The 22,063-nt window shown below is 41.7% G+C and overlaps 1 protein-coding gene across 1 annotated transcript in view; it reads right to left on the bottom strand.

The window, feature by feature from the left end:
- Window positions 1-207: 207 nt before the first annotated feature.
- The window catches only part of si:dkey-7k24.5 (somatomedin-B and thrombospondin type-1 domain-containing protein), a 41,696-nt gene continuing 19,840 nt past the window's right edge, over window positions 208-22,063 (bottom strand). The window contains exons 4-5 of the mRNA XM_059980595.1: window positions 12,174-12,350; window positions 208-1,875 (exon numbers count right to left, since the gene is read on the bottom strand). Coding sequence (XP_059836578.1) covers window positions 1,758-1,875; window positions 12,174-12,350 — 295 coding nt within the window. The 3' untranslated portion in view covers window positions 208-1,757. The remainder of the gene's footprint in view (window positions 1,876-12,173; window positions 12,351-22,063) is intronic.

The raw sequence follows: 22,063 nt of genomic DNA, 5'->3' as shown, positions 1-22,063 counted from the left end.
ACTAGTATTGGGCTGTACTGAGGAGATGTGAAAATTTGCACAATCGGCAACAATTTTATAACTCAAAGATAAAGGTTTCAAATCATTATAACAATTTAAAATTGGGAAAAAATCCCATAATACATCAAAGTTTGAGACCAGATCCATGCTGAAATTAGTGAGAAGACTTCTTGCAAAGTCGATCAAAATGATTAAAAAGGTTGCAAGTAGGAACATAAGCTTTCTGTTTATGCTACAGAGTACAAGCAAGAACACAAAAATACTTACATCCAAGTTGGATAATAAGATGGTGAAATACAATGTTACAGCTCCAAGAGGTTTCAACAAAGGCCATGAGATATATTTATGGAATAAAGTGAAATTTGAATCCAATGCACAATACAACAGGTAAATTACAGTGATTACAAAGAGAACAGTAATGATAACCATAAGTGACCAAAATTCTGTAATATTCATTGAACACAGAAGTTTACTTTGGGTGGAAATCAGAAGTCTGACCATTCCATCACTATTTTGTTCCATCACTGTCACTGACAGTGCATGGAGCAAAATATTAACTTTAGCCACCAATCTTTAGACCTGAACATGGACTATAGATTAAATTTCAAATGGAACTCTGGACAATAGGTTCCTAGAGCTGTTAACTGAAAAACCAGACAATACAGATTAACATTCATTTTGGTTGTCTGGAACGTGGATGCAAACACGGAGATGAGAAAGTTATATGTAATTCAAGGAAGCATTGGAGATACATTGTAAATATAGAATTGTCCTTTGATCTTTAGCATACAAAATGTCAAGTAATGTTGGGTCAAGTAGGCCCCTTCCTCCGAAAGGGTCTCAATATAACACCTACGGTGTCTCATTTTGTCAAATAAAAAGACAACTTCATATCTACCAGCTGCATCTCTCCGGCGATTTTGTTCACATTACAACAGGTGAAATGGTTTGCACGTAGGAATACATTTGGCTACTCATTAAAGAAAAGGTATTAACTAGTTTATTTAAACCATTCCACCTATAAAGTCTCATTTCAAACCATATTAAAAGAAACTTTTTAAGAAACCATATTGAAAGAATTTATTTTATGCATGCAGCATTTTCCTCAGTTTTCCCATTTGCTAAATTCGTCTCAAGATTTCAATCTTAAATTTTATTTCTAAAGTAAGCCACAAATTTATTATATGATTTACTTTAACAGTAATTTTAAAAAATCAGTAAGTTACTCATTTCTCAAATCATCAATTACCTGCACATCCAGAAATGCTTTCCAACCAAAAATGGACTTCCACCAATGTTCAGGGAAAGAAGGTCTCACTGAGAGATACTATACACCAGATATGCCTATTAAATCTGTGTGTGTAATAACTATACAGGGTGTAATATTTGAAAGAAATTAATAACTTCAACAATAAAAATAAAACCTATAAAATGATGTCTAAATATGGTACTTTTAAGGTGTTTAAATGGTCAGAGATATTCAGATTTAAAGCAGTAAATTCATTTTGAAGTTTCATTTTTCTCAAAGGGTGAATGAAGTTGATTTTAATCCCATAGTGATGAAATAGGATTTTAAAATTCTAGGAAATAAAACCATTTTCAGAAGGTAACATTTCAGTCATTTCCTCATATTCTTACTGCAGTGTTCAGAATATATCCTATATTTAGTCTTCATGTTGTTTGAATAAAATTCCAAACTTCTGATGTCGGTGGAAATGTTAATTAGTAGTGAGCGTTCATGGACCGGATGAGTTACTTCAAATAAATAAAAAGCTGTGGACTGAAGGGCAAGAGCACGATTCAATTTGTCGAATCCATTTCCATGTCCCTCTGCAGTGAGGATTACCAATTGCATACCACTGTAGAATCTGGTTCCTGAGGGGCATACAACACACATACTTTAGCAATTCCGTGTACATAACAACAAACACAGTCTGCACTTTACATTAATCTGCATGCAAGATATCTTCACAGAAAATATATTTACTATTTCAGCATGTTAATTCGTGCTTGAAGCACTGAGGAAATCTTGTGAAATGTAGGGACTTACTCAATGGAAATACTACACAGCGTCTGTGAGACGGAGAGAAACTTATCATGTCAAGGTGATGGCTTTACATCAGGCCTGTTCTGAAACATTAATTCTATTTCCCATTCCACAAATTATGTGACCTTCCATATCCAGCACTTTCAGTTTCAGTATCTGAATATCTTCAGTATTTTGTATTGAAATGTTACAAAAGATAAGGGTGGCACACAGTGATCAGCATGCAGTGCTTGATTCCTACCGCTGTCTGGATCGACTGCATGAATTTCCTCTGAGCACTCCAGTTTCCTCCCATATTTCAAATTATATAGTTAAGGTTGGTAAGTGGTGGGCATGTTATGTTGGGCTGCCCCCACACAATCCTCGCTGATTTGATTTGACGCAAATGACACACTTCTCTGCATGTTTCGATGTTTTGAAGTTCGGAGTTCAAAGTAAATTTTTTAATCAAAGTACATTTATGGCACCATATACAACCCCAAGATTTATTTTCTTGCAGGCAAACTCAATAAATCCATAATATAATAATAACCATAATAGAATCAATGAAAGAGTGCACCAGCTTGGACATTCGAGTGTGTAAAAGACAACAAAATGTGCAAACACAAAAATAAAGAAATGATAGATAGATAGATAGATAGACAGATAAATAAATAAATAGATAGATAGATAGATAGACAGACAGATAGATAAATAAATAAATAAATAAATGGATAGACAGATGGACAGACAGATAAATAAATAAATAGATAGATAGATAAGCAATAAATATTGAGACCATGAGCTGAAGAACTCTTGAAAGTCAGAACATGTATTAAGTTGGATAAATCGCCAGGACTGGATGAGCTCTACCCCAGGCTACTGTCAGAGGCGAGGAAGGAGATTGCTGAGCCTCTGGCAATGGTCCTTGCATCATTAATGGGGACGGGAGAAGTGCCAGAGGATTGGATGGTTGTAAAGATTGGAGGCAGTGCAGAGGAGGTTCACCGGCTTTGTTCCAGGGACTGTGGGGAGAGATTGAGTCACCTGGTACAGAACTCACTAGATTCAGAAGGATGAGCGGAGATCTTATAGAAGCATATAAATTTATGAAAGGGATACATAAGATAGAGGCAGAAAAGTTGTTTCCATTGGTAGATGAGACTAGAACTAGATTTGAGGGAGTAAACTTAGGCTTCAGGTGAGGAGGAACTGTTTTTCCCAAAGAGTGGGGAATCTCTGGAATTCTCTGCCCAATATTTAAGACAAGGTTGAATAGATGTTGCATAGTAGGGGAATTAAGGGTTATGGGGAAAAGGCAGGTAGGTAGAGATGAGTCCGTGGCAAGATCAGCCATGATCTTATTGAATGGTGTAGCAGGCTCGACGGGCCAGATGGCCTACTCCTGCTCCTATTTCTTTATGTTCTTATTTCAGTGGTGGGGTGAGTGAAGTTGAGTGAAGTTATCCTCTTTGCTTCAAGAACCTGATGGTTGAGAGGTAATAACTGATCCTGGTGGTGTACGTCCTGAGCCTCCTGTACCTTCTTCCTGATGGCTGCAGTAAGAAGAGAGCCTGTCCTGGGTGGCAGCGGTCCCTGATGATAGTTGCTGCTTTCCTGAGACAACACTTCATGCAGGTGTGCTCAGTAGTGGGTGAGCTTTGCCCATGCTGTAACCAGTACCTTTTTCCATCGTACTGCATATTTTCAATGTACATGTGAAAAAAACCTAATACATGTTGCCAATCCAGTTAGTTCAGATTGCAACACGTCCTCCACAATCTCCATCATTACAGGTGCACCACGAGGCTGTATACTTAATCTCCTGCTCTACTCATTTTGTACTTACGACTGTGAGGCTAAGTACTCCTCCAACGCATTATTTAATCTGCTTATGACAGTCTTGTTGTTGGCCCGATCAGAAGTGGTGATGAATCAGCAAACAGGAGAGTGATTGAAAATATGACTGAATGCTGATATAAGAACAACCTTTCAGTCAACATCAGCAAAACCAAAGAGCTGATTATTGACCACAGGAGGAAACTGAAAGTCTATGAGTCAATCTTCATCAGGGGATCCGAGGTGGACAGGGTCAGTAACTTTAAATTCTTCAGTGTTATCATTCCAGAGGAGCTGTCTGGGTCCAGCATGTACATGCCATTACAAAGAAGGCACGACCTGCACTCAGCCCATAACCCTCCATTCCTTTCCTGTCCATATACCTATCCAATTTTATTTTAAATAACAATACTGAACCTGCCTCTACCACTTCTACTGGAAGCTCTTTCCACACAGCTACCACTCTCTGAGTAAAGAAGTTCCCCCTTGTGTTACCCCTAAACTTTTGCCCCTTAACTCTCAACTCATGTCCTCTTGTTTGAATCTCCCCTACTCTCAATAGAAAAAGCCTATCCACGTCAACTCGATCTATCCCCCTCATAATTTTAAATACCTCTATCAGGTCCCCCCTCAACCTTCTACACTCCAAAGAATAAAGACCTAACTTGTTCAACCTTTCTCTATAACTTAGGTGCTGAAACCCAGGTAACATTCCAGTAAATCTTCTCTGTACTCTCTCTATTTTGTTGACATCTTTCCTTTAACTCATTGACCAGAACTGTACACAATACTCCAAATTTGGCCTCACCAATGCCTTGTACAATTTTAACATTACATCCCAACTCCTATACTCAATGCTCTGATTTATAAAGGCCAGCATACCAAAAGCTTTCTTCACCACTCTATCCACATGAGATTCCACCTTCAGGGAACTATGCACCATTATCCCTAGATCACTCTGTTCTACTGTATTCTTCAATGCCCTACCATTTACCATGTATGTCCTATTTGGATTATTCCTACCAAAATGTAGCACCCTCACTCTTATAAATAGTAAGGCAGGACAAGCAAGTTGCAAGCAACACACAATCAACTGGATGAACTCAGGGGATTGAGCAGCATCGATGGGAGGAAAGAAGTTATCAATGTTTTATGCTAAAACCCTGCATCACAACTGAGAGTATAGAGACAAGATGGCCAGCATAGAGAAGGGAAGGGGAATGGCAAGAAAGGATGCGGACGTGACAGGCAGACCAAGGAGGGGTGTAAGATAAGGAGGGGTAGTGGGAGGGAGTGGGGATGGATTGGAAGACTGTGGGAGCTGAACGAATGATTAGCAGACCAAACTATGCAGGGAGGACAATAGGTGAACGCCCATGTTAATCGGTGATTAGGAAAGGCATTAAGGGACCAGCTCCTGTATTAGCATTTTGCTGAAGTTCTATCCCTGCCACATGACGCACAGCTCTATGAAATTTACAGGGAGTGAAACATCAGTGAACAGTGGTCCCCCGGGTGATGGCCCTTCGTCTGACCCAAGGGCACTGTTAGAGGTGTAGCAGGCAACAATGCCAAGCAGGAAATTACATCATCCCTGGCCCCCCCTTCAATTTCCATCAAGACAGATCTATTTTATCACTTAGCATTCCAGTTAGTTCTATATTCATGGCGCCATCCCTCAATGTTATAACAAAAGGGGTATATTTTGGGTACCTGAAGTTTGTGCTCAGAAACTTTTGGAACAAACCTCAAATATTTAACACTCAGAAGCCTAAGAGATTCTGCAGATGCTGGAAATCTAGCAGAACATCCACAAAATAGGGATTCTGCAAGTTGGGATGTGCCACCATTGTAAATACGAGTGGCCCCCATTTTCCAAACGTTCACTTTATAACACCTCGCTTTTACAAAGACCTACATCAGTTACTTGTTTTCGCTAACCAGTTTTCACTTTTATGAAGAAAGGCAGCACACGCCCCGAGCAGCCAAGCTCCTCCCCCGGAACGGCATTCAGCATCAAGCCACCATAGTTTAAACACGTGTCTGTGGGCATCTGTGCTTTATCTCGATTCACTCTGTGCCTCCGTTAGCAAGATGTGTCTTAAGGTATCGGAAAAGCCTAAGAGAGCTCGTAAGGATGTTATGCTTAGCGTAATACTGGACGTAATAAAGCGTTTCGATCATGGTCAACGATGTAAGTACATTGACCACACATTGTACTTGCCTGTGTCCACCATTCGCACTTTTTACACACAGAGAGAAAGTATCTCTTGAAAGCTGCCAATGTTACTATTAGTTCTGTTCATAGCAAAATGGTCTCTCTTAGTCTGCTGGGGACTTCTCGGCAGCTTAAGAGTTTAACGTTTACTGGAGAGAATGCTTCGGCTGATACTGAAGCTGCTGAAAAGTTCCCAGCAGAACTGAAGAAAATAATTACAGAAGGTGGTTATTCGTATAAGCAAGTGTTTAACTGTGATGAAACTGCAATTTATTGGAAAAAATTGCTGAGCACCCCAACCTCCGACGACTCAGCCTAACACACCATCATCAGTGTGCTCACTGTCATCCCGATTCTGGTAAGTGAAACTACACTGTACATAGAACATAGAATAGTACAGTACATTACAGGCCCTTCGGTCCACAATGTTGTGTTGACCCTCAAACCCTGCCTCCCATATAACCTCCCACCTTAAATTCTTCCATATACCTGTCTAGTAGTCTCTTAAACTTCACTAGTGTGTCTGCCTCCACCACAGACTCAGGCAGTACATTCCATGCACCAACCACTCTGAGTGAAAAACCTTCCTCTAATATCCCCCTTGAACTTCCCACCCCTTACCTTAAAGCCATGTCCTCTTGTACTGAGCAGTGGTGCCCTGGGGAAGAGGCGCTGGCTGTCCACTCTGTCTATTCCTCTTAATATCTTGTACACCTCTATCATGTCTCCTCTCATCCTCCTTCTCTCCAGAATAAAGCCCTAGCTCCCTTAATCTCTGATCATAATCCATACCCTCTAAACCAGGCAGCATCTGGTAAATCTCCTCTGTACCCTTTCCAATGCTTCTACATCCTTCCTATAGTGAGGCAACCAGAACTGGACACAGTACTCCAAGTGTGGCCTAACTAGAGTATTATAGAACTTCATCATTACATTTCATCTCTTAAACTCTATCCCTCCACTTATGAAAGCTAACACCCCATAAGCTGTGAGGCAACTTTCAGGGATCTGTGGACATGTACCCCCAGATCCCTCTGCTCCTCCACACTACCAAGTATCCTGCGATTTACTTTGTACTCTGCCTTGGAGTTTGTCCTTCCAAAGTGTACCACCTCACACTTCTCCGGGTTGAACTCCATCTGCCACTTCTCAGCCCACTTCTGCATCCTATAAATGTCTCTCTGCAATCTTCAACAATCCTCTACACTATCTACAACACCACCAACCTTTGTGTCATCTGCAAACTTGCCAACCCAACCTTCTACCCCTACATCCAGGTCGTTAATAAAAATCACAAAAAGTAGAGGTCCCAGAACACTTCCTTGTGAAACACCACTAGTCACAACCTTCCAATCTGAATGTACTCCCTCCACCACAGCCCTCTGCCTTCTGCAGGCAAGTCAATTCTGAATCCACCTGGCCAAATTTCCCTGGATCCCATGCCTTCTGACTTTCTGAATAAGCCTACTATGTGGATCCTTGTCAAATGCCTTACTAAAATCCATGTAGATCACATCCACTGCACTACCCTCATCTATATGCCTGGTCACCTCCGCAAAGAACTCTATCAGGCTTGTTAGGCACGATCTGCCCCTCACAAAGCCATGCTGACTGTCCCTGATCATACCATGATTCTCTAAATGCCCATAGATCCTATCTCTAAGAATCTTTTCCAACAGCTTTCCCACCACAGATGTTAGGCTCACTGGTCTATAATTACCTGGACTATCCCTACTACCTTTTTTGAACAAGGGGACAACATTCGCCTCCCTCCAATCCCCCGGTACCATTCCTGTGGACAACGAGGACATAAAGATCCTAGCCAGAGGCTCAGCAATCTCTTCCCTCACCTCGTGGAGCAGCCTGGGGAATATTCAGTCAGGCCCCGGGGACTTATCTGTCCTAATGTATTTTAACAACTCCAACACCTCCTCTCCCTTAATATCAACATGCTCCAGAACATCAACCTCACTCATATTGTCCTCACCGTCATCAAGTTCCCTCTCATTGGTGAATACTGAAGAGAAGTATTCATTGAGGACCTCGCTCACTTCCACAGCCTCCAAGCACATCTTCCCACTTTTATCTCTAATCAGTCCTACCTTCACTCCTGTCATCCTTTTGTTCTTCACATAATTGAAGAATGCCTTGGGATTTTCCTTTACCCTACTCGCCAAGGCCTTCTCATGCCCCCTTCTTGCTCTTCTTAAGCTCCTTTCTTGCTATCTTATATTCCTCAATAGACTCATTTGATTCTTGCTTCCTAAACCTCAAGTAACCTTCTACCTGACTAGATTTTCCACTTCATTTGTCACCCATGGTTCCTTCATCCTACCATTCTTTATCTTCTTCACTGGGACAAATTTATCCCTAACATCCTGCAAAAGATCCTTAAACATCGACCAAATGTCCATAGTACATTTCCCTGCGAAAACATCATCCTAACTCACACCCACAAGTTCCAGCCTTATAGCCTCATAATTTGCCCTTCCCCAATTAAAAATTTTCCTGTCCTCTCTGATTCTATCCTTTTCCATGATAATGCTAAAGGCCAGGGAGCGGTGATCACTGTCCCCCAGATGCTCACCCACTGACAGATCTGTGACCTGACCCGGTTTGTTACCCAATACTAGATCTAGTATAGCATTCCCCCTAGTCGGCCTGTCAACATACTGTGACAGGAATCCATCCTGGACACACTTAACAAACTCTGCCCCATCTAAACCCTTGGAACTAAACAAGTGCCAATCAATATTAGGGAAGTTAAAGTCACCCATGATAACAACCCTGTTATTTTTGCACCTTTCCAAAATTTGCCTCCCAATCTGCTTCTCGGTATCTCTGCTGCTACCAGAGGGCCTATAGAATACCCCCAGTAGAGTAACTGCACCCTTCCTGTTCCTGACTGCTACCCATACTGACTCAAAAGAGGATCCTGCTACATTATCCACCCTTTCTGCAGCTGTAATGGTATCCCTGACTAGTAATGCCATTCCTCCGCCCCTTTTCCCCCCTCTCTATCCCTTTTAAAGCTCTGAAATCCAGGAATATTGAGAATCCATTCCTGCCCTGGTGCCAGCCAAGTCTCCATAATGGCAACTACATCATAATTCCATGTATGTATCCAAGCTCTCAGTTCATCACCTTTGTTCCTGATGCTTCTTGCATTGAAGTACACACACTTCAGCCCTTCTACCTTACTACCTTTACACCCTTTATTCTGCTTCTTTTTCATCAAAGCCTCTCTATATGTTAAATCTGGCTTTACTCCATGCACTTCTTTCACTGCTCTATCGCTCTGGGTCCTATCCCCCTTGCAAATTAGTTTAAACCCTCCCGAACCATGCTAGCAAACCTACCCACAAGGTTATTGCTCCCCCTCGAGTTCAGGTGCAACCCATCCAATCTGTACATTGATTATTTCTACTTTATATAGGCTGTGTATTTTTATGTGTTATTTGGTGTGATTTAGCAGCTTCATAGCTTAAAGGTTACTGGAGAGAGTGCTTCTGCTAAGCTAATAAAGCTACGTAGTGAGATTTTAGCTAAGTAGAAAAGAATTTCCACTTTATGTAGGCTGTGTACTTATCATATCATTCCTGCTTTTACTATATGTTACTGTTATTTTAGGTTTTACATGCTATTTGGCATGATTTTGTAGGTTATTTTTTGGGCCTGGGAACACTCAAATTTTTCCCATATTAGTAAATGGTAATTGCTTCTTCACTTTATGACATTCCAGCTTATGGACTGTTTCATAGGAACGCTTGACCTTCAGATAGTGGAGAAACCTGTATGCAAATCTGCGAAGTTAACTGACTATTCAAGATGTTAAAAGCTAAGTAGGTGATTCACACAAAATGCTGGAGGAACTCAGCAGGCCAGAGAGCGTCTATGGAAAAGAGTAAACAGTCGCTGTTTCGGGCTGAGATCCTTCATCAGGACTATAGGTTTGAAAATTATAATCATTTATTGTTAACTTTGTGTTTAAAAGGCATAAAACATTGTGTTGTGTGAGTGAATTTCTCTTAGACTCAGTTCAGAAGAAATGTTGTATGAATACAGACTTTTACATTTCCCAGTTGTAGCTTCCACATGGCTCAGTTTAGTCAATCACAACAGTTTATAATAAATATCAGTGGATTGTTTCTCTCCTGATATGGAGATAGTGAAATCTAGAAAAGGGAGAGAAATGGTCTGATTCAGAGTGCAAAGTAAATTTATAATCAATTGATAGTAAATTGATCAGTTTATTATCAAAGTACACGTCACCATTTACAACCCTGAGATTTGTTTTCTTGCAGGAACACACAGTAAATGGAAGGAAAACAAAAGAATTCTGGAAAGACCATACCCAACAGGGTAGAAAAACAACCTACGTGCAAACGACAACAAAAGAAAAATAAACAAGTAAGCAATAAATAGCGAGAGTATGAAATGATGAGTCTACAGATCGTGGGAACAGTTCAGTGATGCAGTAAGTGAAGTTATCTCCTCTGGTCCAAGAGTCGGATGGTTGAGGAATAATAACTGTTCCAGAAGCTGGTGGTGTGGGTCCTGAGGCTCTCTGCCTTCTGGCAAAGGCGATAAAATTGATGAGTTCTGCATGAGAACAAAGAGGAGCACCAATCCAGTCACCAGTATAACGGAGAAGAAGTGGTGTCAGAGAAAATTTGAAATAGGGACTATTCCACATAGCCAACAAAAAGACAGGCACAAGAGATTCGCAGATGCTGGTTATCTTGAGCAACACAAACAAAATGCTAGAGGGGATCTGCAGGTCAGGCAGCATCTATGGAGGTGTCAACTACTGTTAACGTTTCAGGTCGAGACCATTCATCAGGACGTTGACACTGTCTGATCTGCTGGGTTCCTCCAGCATGCTGTGTGTTTTGAACAATATGATAGGCACAGCTGCGGCCCAAGTAGGTGCCCATGGCTATACCTTTGACTGGCAGAGAATGAGATGAGTCAAAATAAGTTGTTTAATACAAGGACAAGTTCAGCCAGATAGATGAGACTGTTGGTGGAGGGAAACTTTATCAGTGAAGTGTGAAAACTGGATATCCATAATGATAATGAAGGGTTGGGGCCAAGGAATCAGCAATTGTTGAAACGGTAGAGGGCATACAAAGTGTCCCAGAAGTAGGTATTAAGGGTCTGGACAAGGAGGGACATCATGAAGACAAGATATGGGGCAGAGGTTCAGTGGGATAAGAGCAGGTAGAAACAATGGGTCCATCACGACAGTCCTGTCTGTGAAACATGGGTAAGAGGTAGAAGCAAGAAGTGCAGGATTGAGGCACTAAACCTTCCCATCACCTCCCATGTTGCACCATCTGCTCTTTTTTTCCTTTTCTTCTCTCTCTCTCTCTCTTTATCTGCTACCATCTATCATTCACCTGCCACAACCTTCCAACTTGATTCTAACTCATCTCCCCTACCTGGCACTACCTGCTTGTCATCTTGCACCCCTCCTCAATCCACCAACTATCTCCAACCCCTTTAAAGCAACTCTCCTTCTCTCTCTCACATCTCCTCTCTCAGTCCTGACACAGGATTTTGACCCAAAACATCAACGATTTCTTTCCTCCTACCTCAGCCCGCTGTTTCTCCAGCAGATTGCTCATTATTCATGATCCCTGTCTCTTGTATCCCTGAGGCAAATTTTGAGTTATTTACATCTCCTCAATTCATTATTTTTATCAGAGTGTATTTAAATGTTTCAATCTTTTATTTTTAAAAATAGGTTTAAAATAGATTTTTAATAGCTTCTGAATATCAGAGACATTAACTCAATTCTTCTTTAACATCACTGATGAGTGTTTAGACAAGGACATGGTTTAACTGACAATTTTCTTCTTTCAGCACTTTAATAGGCTGACTTTGTTCAATCTCTGTCACTTCATGTCAAAGTGATGCTCCACTTATGATGCCTTATTGACAAGGATGGAGTGAGTTTCAGTGAGGAAAGTGCTACCTAAACTAAAAACGGACTCAGCAGATGAGTGAGCTAGAAGCATGTTGCCAAGGTATCCTGTCATCTATCACACGTGAGCCAGTAATACAAAGATAGACGCAGTGACTTGCCTTTCGATCTCTCCCCCGTCGCCAGAACACCTGTGGAAGCCAGAGTTCATTGCAGGAGACTGACATTCCACACACACAGTGAAGCCTTGCCGAAGGTACTGCATCCACCTAGCATGAGGACGGTGTTCAATCAAGCAATTCGGAGACAAAGACTTCACTTGGAATTCCATGCAATACCTACGATAAAAGGGAAAAAAAAATATTGGTAAAATACACCAGTAAATGCAATGCAAAATACACCACACCCACCTACCCACCCCACCATTACTTCATCAGTTCCTGTCGGCCACTTTATGTACAGACACTACTGTGCCTAGCATCCATTTATGGACATACTGTGCAATCAATCTATGTAAATAAGCTTACATTTATTCTAGTTTTTTTTATTATTGTGTTCTTTATCTTGGTGCAGCATCAGATCTAGAGTAACAAATATTTTGTTCTCCCTTACAGTTGTGTACTGGAAATGAAATTAAATAATCTTGAAATCAAAAGTAACCTGATTTGAATGTGGAGCTATAGATCACTACAGCACAGAAAGAGGCACTTTGGTCCATCTACCCATGCTGAACTGTTACTCCCATCAACTCATACTTGGTCCACAGCCCACTGAATCCCTCCCATCCATGTACCTATTCAAAATTATCTTAAATGTTGCAATCAAACCTACTTCCTCTGGCAGCTCGTTACACACTCACACCATGCTCTGAGTGATGATGTTGCCCATCAGGTTTCCCTTACATACTTCAGCTGTCACTCTTAACCTATGACCTCTCATTCTAGTCACACAAAAACTCAGTGGAAAAAGCCTGCTTGTATCTACCTTATCAATACCCCTCATATTTTTGAGTATCTCTATCAAACTTCCCTCATTCTCCTACATTACAGGAAATAAAGTCCTAACTTATCAACCTTTCACTATAACTCAGGTTCTCAAGTCCCAAGCAGCATCCTTGTAAATTTACTCTGCACTCTTTCAATCTTAAGGATATCTTTCTTGTAGGTAGGTGACAATGACTGCATACTGTCCTCCAAATTTGGCCTCACCAATGTCTTATACAACTCCAAAGTTCATAGGATATTTATGATCAAAGTACGTATGCAGTATGCAACCCTGAGATTCGTCTTCCCACAGACAACCACAAAACCATTTCAAAGAAAAACATCGACCCCCTCCCCCCCATGAGCAAAAAACAAACAAATCACACAAACGGCATTAAAAAAAAGTGAAAACACGGAACATAAAAGACAAAATTGAAAGGGTCCAGGCTTGTTCAGTTTAGCTCAGTTCAATTTGGCGCTGTGTCATGCGTTATCTGCAGGCCACCCTGATCAAAATTGCACAAAATAGAAACCAAAAAAAGGACCAACCAGCAATACATCATAATATGAACTACAGACAATCCACAATCAGCGTCAATTAAACTTTGCCCAAGACCCAGGACTCCAGCAGCATCGAGCTAGAGGGAGAGAGAGAGACACCATTCGAAAGCAGGGACCTTTCTACAGGAGCAGCGAGTGAGAGGGAGAGAGAAAGACCATCACGCACAGACGCCTTCTCCAGCTGCGGTGAGCGAAAGACTAGTAGACGGCGCTGAACACCCACTCGCCTTCCACTCAGTGATCTCAATCTTACTCGATGCTTTCCTCAGCAAGATCAGAAGTTCATTTATTATCAAAGTATACAACTCTGAAATTCCTCCTCTCCAGATAGCTATGAAACCAAGAACAGCAGCATGATTATCAACCCCCAAATCACCCCCTCCCTGCAAACAAAAAAAAGAGGTGGAACAGGCACATTGACCCCAAATCCCCCTCCCCCACAGACAAAAAATTGAGAGAGATTGGGTGAAAAACACAGAATATAAAAAATTTAAGACTGATAAAAAGCCCTTATCCAAACCACAGAAAACCAGGGTAGCATCCTGCAGGCTCAGTGGCAGGCTCTCCCCCTCCATCGCCAGAGCAATCACACAGCAATCTCCTGCCCATGGCAGCAGAGCGACCTCACCAGTGATCAAAAGTAAGTTTCCCGTCTCTGGCACCAGAGCAATCTCATCAATGATCAAAAGACAGTCTTCTCTCATCCCAGTGGCAATCAAGAGGCAGTCTCCTGTCTATGGCAGCAGAGCGATCTCACCAGCGATCAAAAGGCAGGCAGCAGATGCTCACCCTCCACACTGTTTCAATCCCCCTCGTCACTTTAATCTGCAGGCAAAAGAAGCTTTAATTGGCGAAATGGGGTAGAACATTGGCTCACGCCTTGTGCCACAGCCTTCTCACCACGAAGTTCTCACATGCGCCTCTGTCTCCCAGAATCCTCTCGAAGACTGCAGAGTACTGAAACACCCAAACAATCTCCAAATTGCAAATCACGGACTCCAACAGTTCCAGAATCACGTTCAAAGTGAAAAACAAACATAAAAGACATAAAAGAAGTAAAATACTTGTATATGGCTTCATGGTCTATCCAGAAGACACTGACCATGGGAGCATTGTGTGCTGGCACTAACTTGACCAGAAGTAAATAGAAATAAGCAAGAAATATGGACTCGCACCCAGTCTCCAGGCTTCTTGGCCTCAAGGCCTCACACTTCGCTTGAAATATCAGCAAGCTCCCTTGGAGACAGGAAAGTACCAGATCACTCAATCAGCCCAAAAACACACCACCAAAATGTCGATCACACAGACTCCAATACAAGCAGAACCACAAAAGAAGTGAAAGTAGTGGTTTTGTGAACCATCTGAAGAATGTCACCCTTGTTTGTTGGTGCCATCTTTCTTCTGGATTTTGATCCAACATCAACATAACTTCACAACTCCTGCACTCAATACAGTCGATTCCAGTTAATTGGACCATCGTTTAATTGAGGAAGCGGCTTATTTGGGATTATTGTTAAAGAACCAAAACTAATCGAGAAATTACCCAGGATTCCCTTTATTTATTTGGGATACGATGCCACTTAATTAGGATGGAAGACTGTTGTCGAACAGTTTCTATCTAGCCTCAGTCATGTGTACTGTGACCATTAGACTCTACCCTGTTATTAAAGCAAACAGTGTCTAAATAGCATCAGTTACATGGTGTTTGTGTTATTTTATCCACTTGGGCATCCGATGCCGATTCAAAACACGTTGATTTTAGATTATCTTGTTTTGTTTTACTTTATGCAGGAAGGTATTGAAAGCAGTTCATTATCTGCACTAGTTGTCTGTGCTGAGTTTGTTTATTTACAGTCAATCAAAATGGCAGCATACACTGAATGATTTCCTCTGTTGATAACTATTAAGAACTAATACACAGTTCTATAATACTGCAGTAGTTGAGGTGTTCTGTATTTATTTTAAATATGTATTTTGTGATTCACTTAAACAATTTCCATGAAACTTCAGCTAATTAGACAGCCACATACATAATTGAGCCAAAATGTACTGGTGACCCAAATAACCAAAATCCACTGTACTTTGATTTATGAAGGTACATGTGCCTAAAGCTTTCTTTACAACTCTCAAAAGGCCAGAAGTACAACTAAAAACATTATTAATAACATTTTTCTGAGGTATGTTATGGTAAACTATCACCGCAAACATGAAGAGGCGAGCAAAGCCAAAGCGGATTCAGGGCTTGAGCAAAGTCACCGGAGCATAACATTCTCAAGATGGTGTCAAAGACAAAAATGGAATTGGAATGAGTGGATCACAGAGGAATCAATGAGGAGGAGGTTCAGAGACTATCTGCCTAGTCTGGGAGCGAAGTTGGATCAATCTAAGCACCAAGCTGATTTGGAGAGGTACAGAACGGCCTCAGGCTGCGCGGCAAGGTCTAGGCCTGGAGCGTATCGCTGCAGCAGGGCCTGGCTCTCAGTGTGTGGCACGATCCAGCATTTGGATGATTTAAACGCTGGCCCAGATAGACTGGAAAGGCAGGGTGTCGGGACCCCTGAGACTGCTCCAGCTGCTACGCGCGCTTCACTTCTGTGAACTTTGTGGTGATGAAACCGAGACCGGGTCTATCTGCCTACTCCAGTTGCTCCAGGATTCATGTCTATGGAATCAATTTTGTTCACAATGCTGCTGTTTGCTTTTATTGCTGCATGATTTGTATTTTTTTCCCTCTGTCTCTGTGCATTGAGTTTTGGTCTGTTTTTAAAATTGGGTTCTTTTGGCTTTCTTACTACCTGTAAACAGGTGAATCATAAGGTTCTATAATTTTTAAATACTTTGATAATATATATAACAGTACTTTGACTACATACTTGTGAAACCACTTTCAAGGATTTATGGACATGTATTCCCAGATCCCACTCTGCTAGTACACTCCTCACTAGCCTACCACTCATTATGTAAGCCTTGCCTTGGATTGTATATTCCTCACTATTCTACCATTCACTGTGTAAGTCCTACTTTGGTTTGTCCTGCCAAAGTGCAAAACCTCACATCCATCTGCCCTTGCTCAGCCCACTTTTCCAGCTGATTCAGATCCCACTGCAAACTCTTTTGGACTTCCTCACTGTACACTATGGCCCTAATCTTGGTGTCGTCCCCAACTTTGCTGATTCAGTGCACCACATTGCATTCCAAATCATTAACTCGGACAACAACAAGTCAAGTCAAGTCACTTCTATTGTCATTTCAACCATAACTGCTGGGACAGTACATAGTGAAAATGAGACAATGTTTTTCAGGACTATGGTCAAGACAACAGTGGATCCAGCAGTGATCCCTGTGGCAGGTCACTAGCCATAGGCCTCCAGTTAGAGATAACCATCTACCACCTCTCTCTGGCTTCTTCCACTGACAATGTTGAATCCAATTTATTTATCTACTGTAATTTATGAGTAGAACTTGTTTTACCTGCTGGCCACTTTGAAACATGCTGTATGATGTAGAATTCCTTGAATAGTTCAGTAGGATTAAAAGAATACAAGTAATAAATTAGTGGGATTAAGATGCTTATTGCTCATGGGTTGATTAACCTTCCATATCAAAATTAATTGAACTTTATGAAATGCGAATTATCTTCTGAAGCAGCTGCTATAATAATCAATAAACGATGCAAACCAAACGCCTCAGCATAAACATTTGCAGATGATAAAATCCAGGGCAAGATACAAAATGCTGGAAGAACTCAGTAGGTCAGGCAGCAACAATAGAGGAGATAACAGTTGACGATTCGGGCCGAGACCCTTCATCGAGAACGAAAAGGACGGAAGAAGAAGCCAGAATAAGAAGGTAGAGGGAGGGGAAGGAGTAAAAGATAGAAAGTGATGGGAGAAAGGTGGGTGAGCACATGGTCGAAGAGTCGAAGAACACAGAACAATGGAGGGAGGGTCTCACTGAAGAAAAAATTTAAACATTTTCAGGGTAGATAAACCTCAAAGAGACTTTGTAGTGGAACATCAAATCATAAACACAAGAGATTCTGCAGTGGCTAGAAATCCAGAGTAACAGACAAAATGCTGGAGGAACTCAGCAGGTCAGGCAGCACCTACGGAGGGAAATAAGCACTCGACATTTCGGGTCAAGACCCTTCATCAACTATGTCTACCCCGAAGAAGGTTAAATCACGCCACGCAGGTCTCATAGAATGTTAGTAAGTCCGTAGTACAGAAACACAATTTAAAAGAGCAGAATCACTTGGCCCGTCAAGCAGCTCTGCCATTCAATCATGGCTGATCCTTTTTTTCCCCCTCCTCAGCCCCAATCCCCAGCCTTCTCTCCCTAACCTTTGATACTGTGTCCAATCAAGAACCTATCAATCTCTGCCTTAAATACACCTGCCCTCTACAGCTGCCTGTGGAAACAAATTCCACTAATTCAGCAGATCCTAGCTAAAAAAAATTCTCCACATCTGTCTTAAATAGACATCCCTCTTATCCTGTACCCTCTTGTCGTAGACTTCCCCTCCATGGGAAACATCCTTTCCACATCTACTCTGTCTAGGTCTTTCAACACTTGAAAGATCACCAGTCATCCTTCTAAATTCCAATGAGTACAGACCCAGAGCCATCAAACATTTGTCGTATGATAACACTTACATTCCCAGAATCATCCTTGTGAACCTCCTCTAAATCCTCCCCAATGCCTGCACATCTTTTCTTAGATGAAGAGCCTAAAACTGTTCATAATACTCAAGGTGAGGCCTCACCAGTGCCTTATAAAGTCTCAGCATCACATCCATGTTCATATATTCTAGACCTCTTGAAATGAATACTAACATTGCATTGGCCTTCCTCACCACCAACTCAACTGCAAGCTAACCTTTAGGGTGTTCTGCACAAGAACTGTCAAGTCCCTTTGCATTTCAGATTTTTGGATTTTCTCTTTGCTTAGAAAATAGTCTGTGCATTTATTTCTACTAACAAAGTGCATGACCCTACATTTTCCAACATTGTAGTTCATTTGCCACTTTCTTGCCCATTCTCCTATTCTATCCAAATCTTCCTGCAGCCTGTTTTCCCAACTCTACTTGCCCCTCCAATAACCTTTGTATCATCTGCAAACTTGGCAACAAAGCCATCTGTTCCATTATCGAAATCATAGTATACCAATACTGACCCCTGTGGAACCCCACTCGTGGCTGGCAGCCAACCAGAAAAGGATCCTTTTATTCCCACTTGTTGCCTTCTACCAATCAGCCAATGCTCTAACTATGCCAGTAATTTTCCTGTAACACCATGGACCCCTAACTGGGTAAGCAGCCTCATGTGTGGCACCTTGTCATAAGGCCTTCTGAAAATCCAAATATACATCCACAGTATCCCATTTATCTATCATACTTGTAATCTCAAAGAATTCCAGCAGGTTCATCATGCAAAATTTTCACTTAAGGAAACCATGCTGACTTTGTTCCATCTTGTCCTGCGTCACTATGTACTCCATAATTTCATACTTAACCACTGACTCCAACATCTTCCCAACCACTTAACTGGTCTGTAATTTACTTTTTGCTGCCTCCCTCCTTTCTTAAAGAGCAGAGTGACATTTGCAATGTTCCAGTCCTCTGGCACCATGCCAGAATCCAATGATTTTCAAAAGATCATTACTTATGCCTCCATAATCTCGACTGCTACTTCTTTCAGAACTCGAGGGTGCAGTTCATCTGGTCCAGGTGACTTATGTACCCTTAGGTCTTTCAGCTTTTTGAGCATCTTCTCCTTGTAATAGTAACTGCACTCACTTCTCTTCCCTCACACCCTTCAACATCTGGCACACTGCTAGTGTCTTCCACAGTGAAGACTGATGCAAAATGCTAACTTAGTTCATCTGCCATCTCCTTGTCCCCCATTATTATTTCTCTGGCCTCTTTTTCTAGCAGTCCTATATCTACTCTCATCTCTCATCTATTTTTTATATGCCCAGCATATAACAATACTATAATACTATAAAAATACTATATTTATACTATCCACCTTGATATTGTTTGCTAGCTTGCTCTTATATTTCATCTTTTCCCTCCTAATGATTCTTTTAGTTGTTTTCTCTGGGTTGTTAAAACATTGCCCAATCTTTTATCTTCCTGCTAATTTTTGCTTTGTTGTATGCCCTCTATTTTGCCACCATTTCAGTATTTTGCCACTTCAGTATTTCTTCATTTTTGGAATAGATCTAACCAGCACTCCCCTCATATTCCCAGAAACTTATGCCATTGCTGTTCTGCTGTCATCACTGCCTGCATCTCTTTCCAGTTTACTTTGGCCAACTCCTCTCCCAGATCACTGTAATTTCCTTTAATTCACTGAAATACTGCTACATCAGACGTTATTTTCTCCCTATCAAATTTCAAGTTGAACTCAATCATATTGTGATTAGTCTCCTAAGGTTACATAACACTCAGTCCAGTATACTGATCCCCTAGTAGGCTCAACAATAAACTGCTCTAAAAAGCCATCTCATAGGGATTCAACAAACTCACTTTCTTGAGATCCACTACCAAACCAATTTTCCCAAATGACCTGCATGTTGAAATCTCCCATGACTATCATAATATTGCCTGTTTGACATGCCTTTTCTATTTCCTGTTGTAATTTGTAGCCAACATCCCAGCTACTGTTGGGAGGCCTGTATACAACTGCCATCAATGTTCTTTTACCCTTGCAGTTTCTTAACTCAACCCAAAAGGATTCAACATCTTCCGCTCCTATGTCACATCTTTCTATTGATATGACGCTATTTTTTACCAGCAGAGCCACATCACCCCCTCTGCCTACCTTCCTATCCCACCGATACAATGTGTAACCTTGGACATTCAGCTCCCAACTACAACCATAACTCGGTGGCCACAGCATCATACCTAATAATCTATATTAGTGCAACAAGATCATCCACATTATTTCTTATATTCCATGCATTGAGATATAACACTTGAGTAATCTATTTGCTACCCTTTTTCATTCTGCATCCCTAATGCACTAATAGTCACCCTGCTGGCTGCAATTTTGTACTATCGTCTGCCTGCCCTGCCTGACAGTCTGACTGAATGCTATCTTTGCTTTTTCACCATCCGTCCTATCCCAAGTCCCTTCACTCTGGTTCCCATCCCCCTGCTAAATTAGTTTAAACCCTTCCCAACAGCTCAAACAAACCTGCCCATGAGAATACTGGTCCCCCTCAGGTTCAAATGCAATCTGTCTTTTTTGTGCAGGTCATATCTCCCCCAGAAGAGATCTCAATGATCCAAGAACCTGAAGCCCTGCCCCCTGCACCAGCTTCTCAGCCACACATTTATCCGCCAAATCGTCCTGTTTCTACCCTTATTGGTGCATGACACAGGTAGCAATCCAGAAATTACTACCCTGGAGATCCTGCTTCTCAGCTTTCCGCCATGCTCTCTAAATTCTTTCTTTGTGACCTCTTTACTTTTCCTTCCTATACCATTGGTACCAATATGTATCAAGACATCTAGCTGTTCTCCCTCCCTTTCCAAAATGCTGTAGACATCTCTGACCCTGGCACCTGGGAGGCAACAGAGCAGCTGGATTACCTCATTCACATCCACAGAATCTCCTATCTGTTCCTCTAACTGTTGAGTCCCCTATCATTACCGCTTCCCTCTTCCCCCCCTTTCCCTTCTCACCACGGACCTACGTTCAGTGCCAGTAACCTGGTCTCTGTGCCATTCTCCTGGGCGGTCATCCCCCACAACAGTATACTGTATACTCATGATTGAGGGGAATGGACGCAGGGTGCTCTGTGCTGACTGCCTACTCAATTTTCCATTTCTCCTGACGGTCACTCCGCTACTTCGAGGTGACTACTTCCCTGTAACTCTGATCAATTATCTCCTCACTCTCCTGTACAAGCCGAAGGTCATCCAGCTGCTGCTCCAGATCCCTAACACAGTCATCAGGGAGCTGCATCTGGGTGCATGTCACACAGATGAAGTTCCCTAGGAGACTCTGGGTCTCCCAGGCCTCTAACATCCAGCATGAAGAACACACAACAGCCATTTACTAATGACATGTTAATACTTAGCTACAAAGGAACATTCTCAAACAGATGGATGTTAAACAAAAATTCACATCATATATGGGATTATTGCTCCAATTTGTAACATAATAACATAAAACACAAGGAACAGTAGCAAGGGTAGGCAAATTAGCTGCTTGAACCTGCTCCGCCATTCACCATAACCGATCTTCTATCTTGGCACAAGTTGCCTATCCTAACAAAACACACAAAATGCTGGAGGAACTCAGCAGGCCAAGCCCGAAACATTGACTGTATTTCTTTCTATAGATTCTGCCTGGCCTGCCTAGTTCCTCCAGCATTATGTGTGTTGCTTGGATTTCGAGCATCTGCAGCTATTCTCTTGTCTATCCGAACATGCAGGTCTATTGACCTTTCTTTTGAATGCAGTTGACTGAACTTCCACAGGCCTTTGACAATTC

This window comes from Hypanus sabinus, chromosome 9, assembly GCF_030144855.1.
Source record: "Hypanus sabinus isolate sHypSab1 chromosome 9, sHypSab1.hap1, whole genome shotgun sequence".
Classification (NCBI taxonomy): domain Eukaryota; kingdom Metazoa; phylum Chordata; class Chondrichthyes; order Myliobatiformes; family Dasyatidae; genus Hypanus; species Hypanus sabinus.
This window is presented reverse-complemented; position numbering and strand designations above follow the sequence as displayed.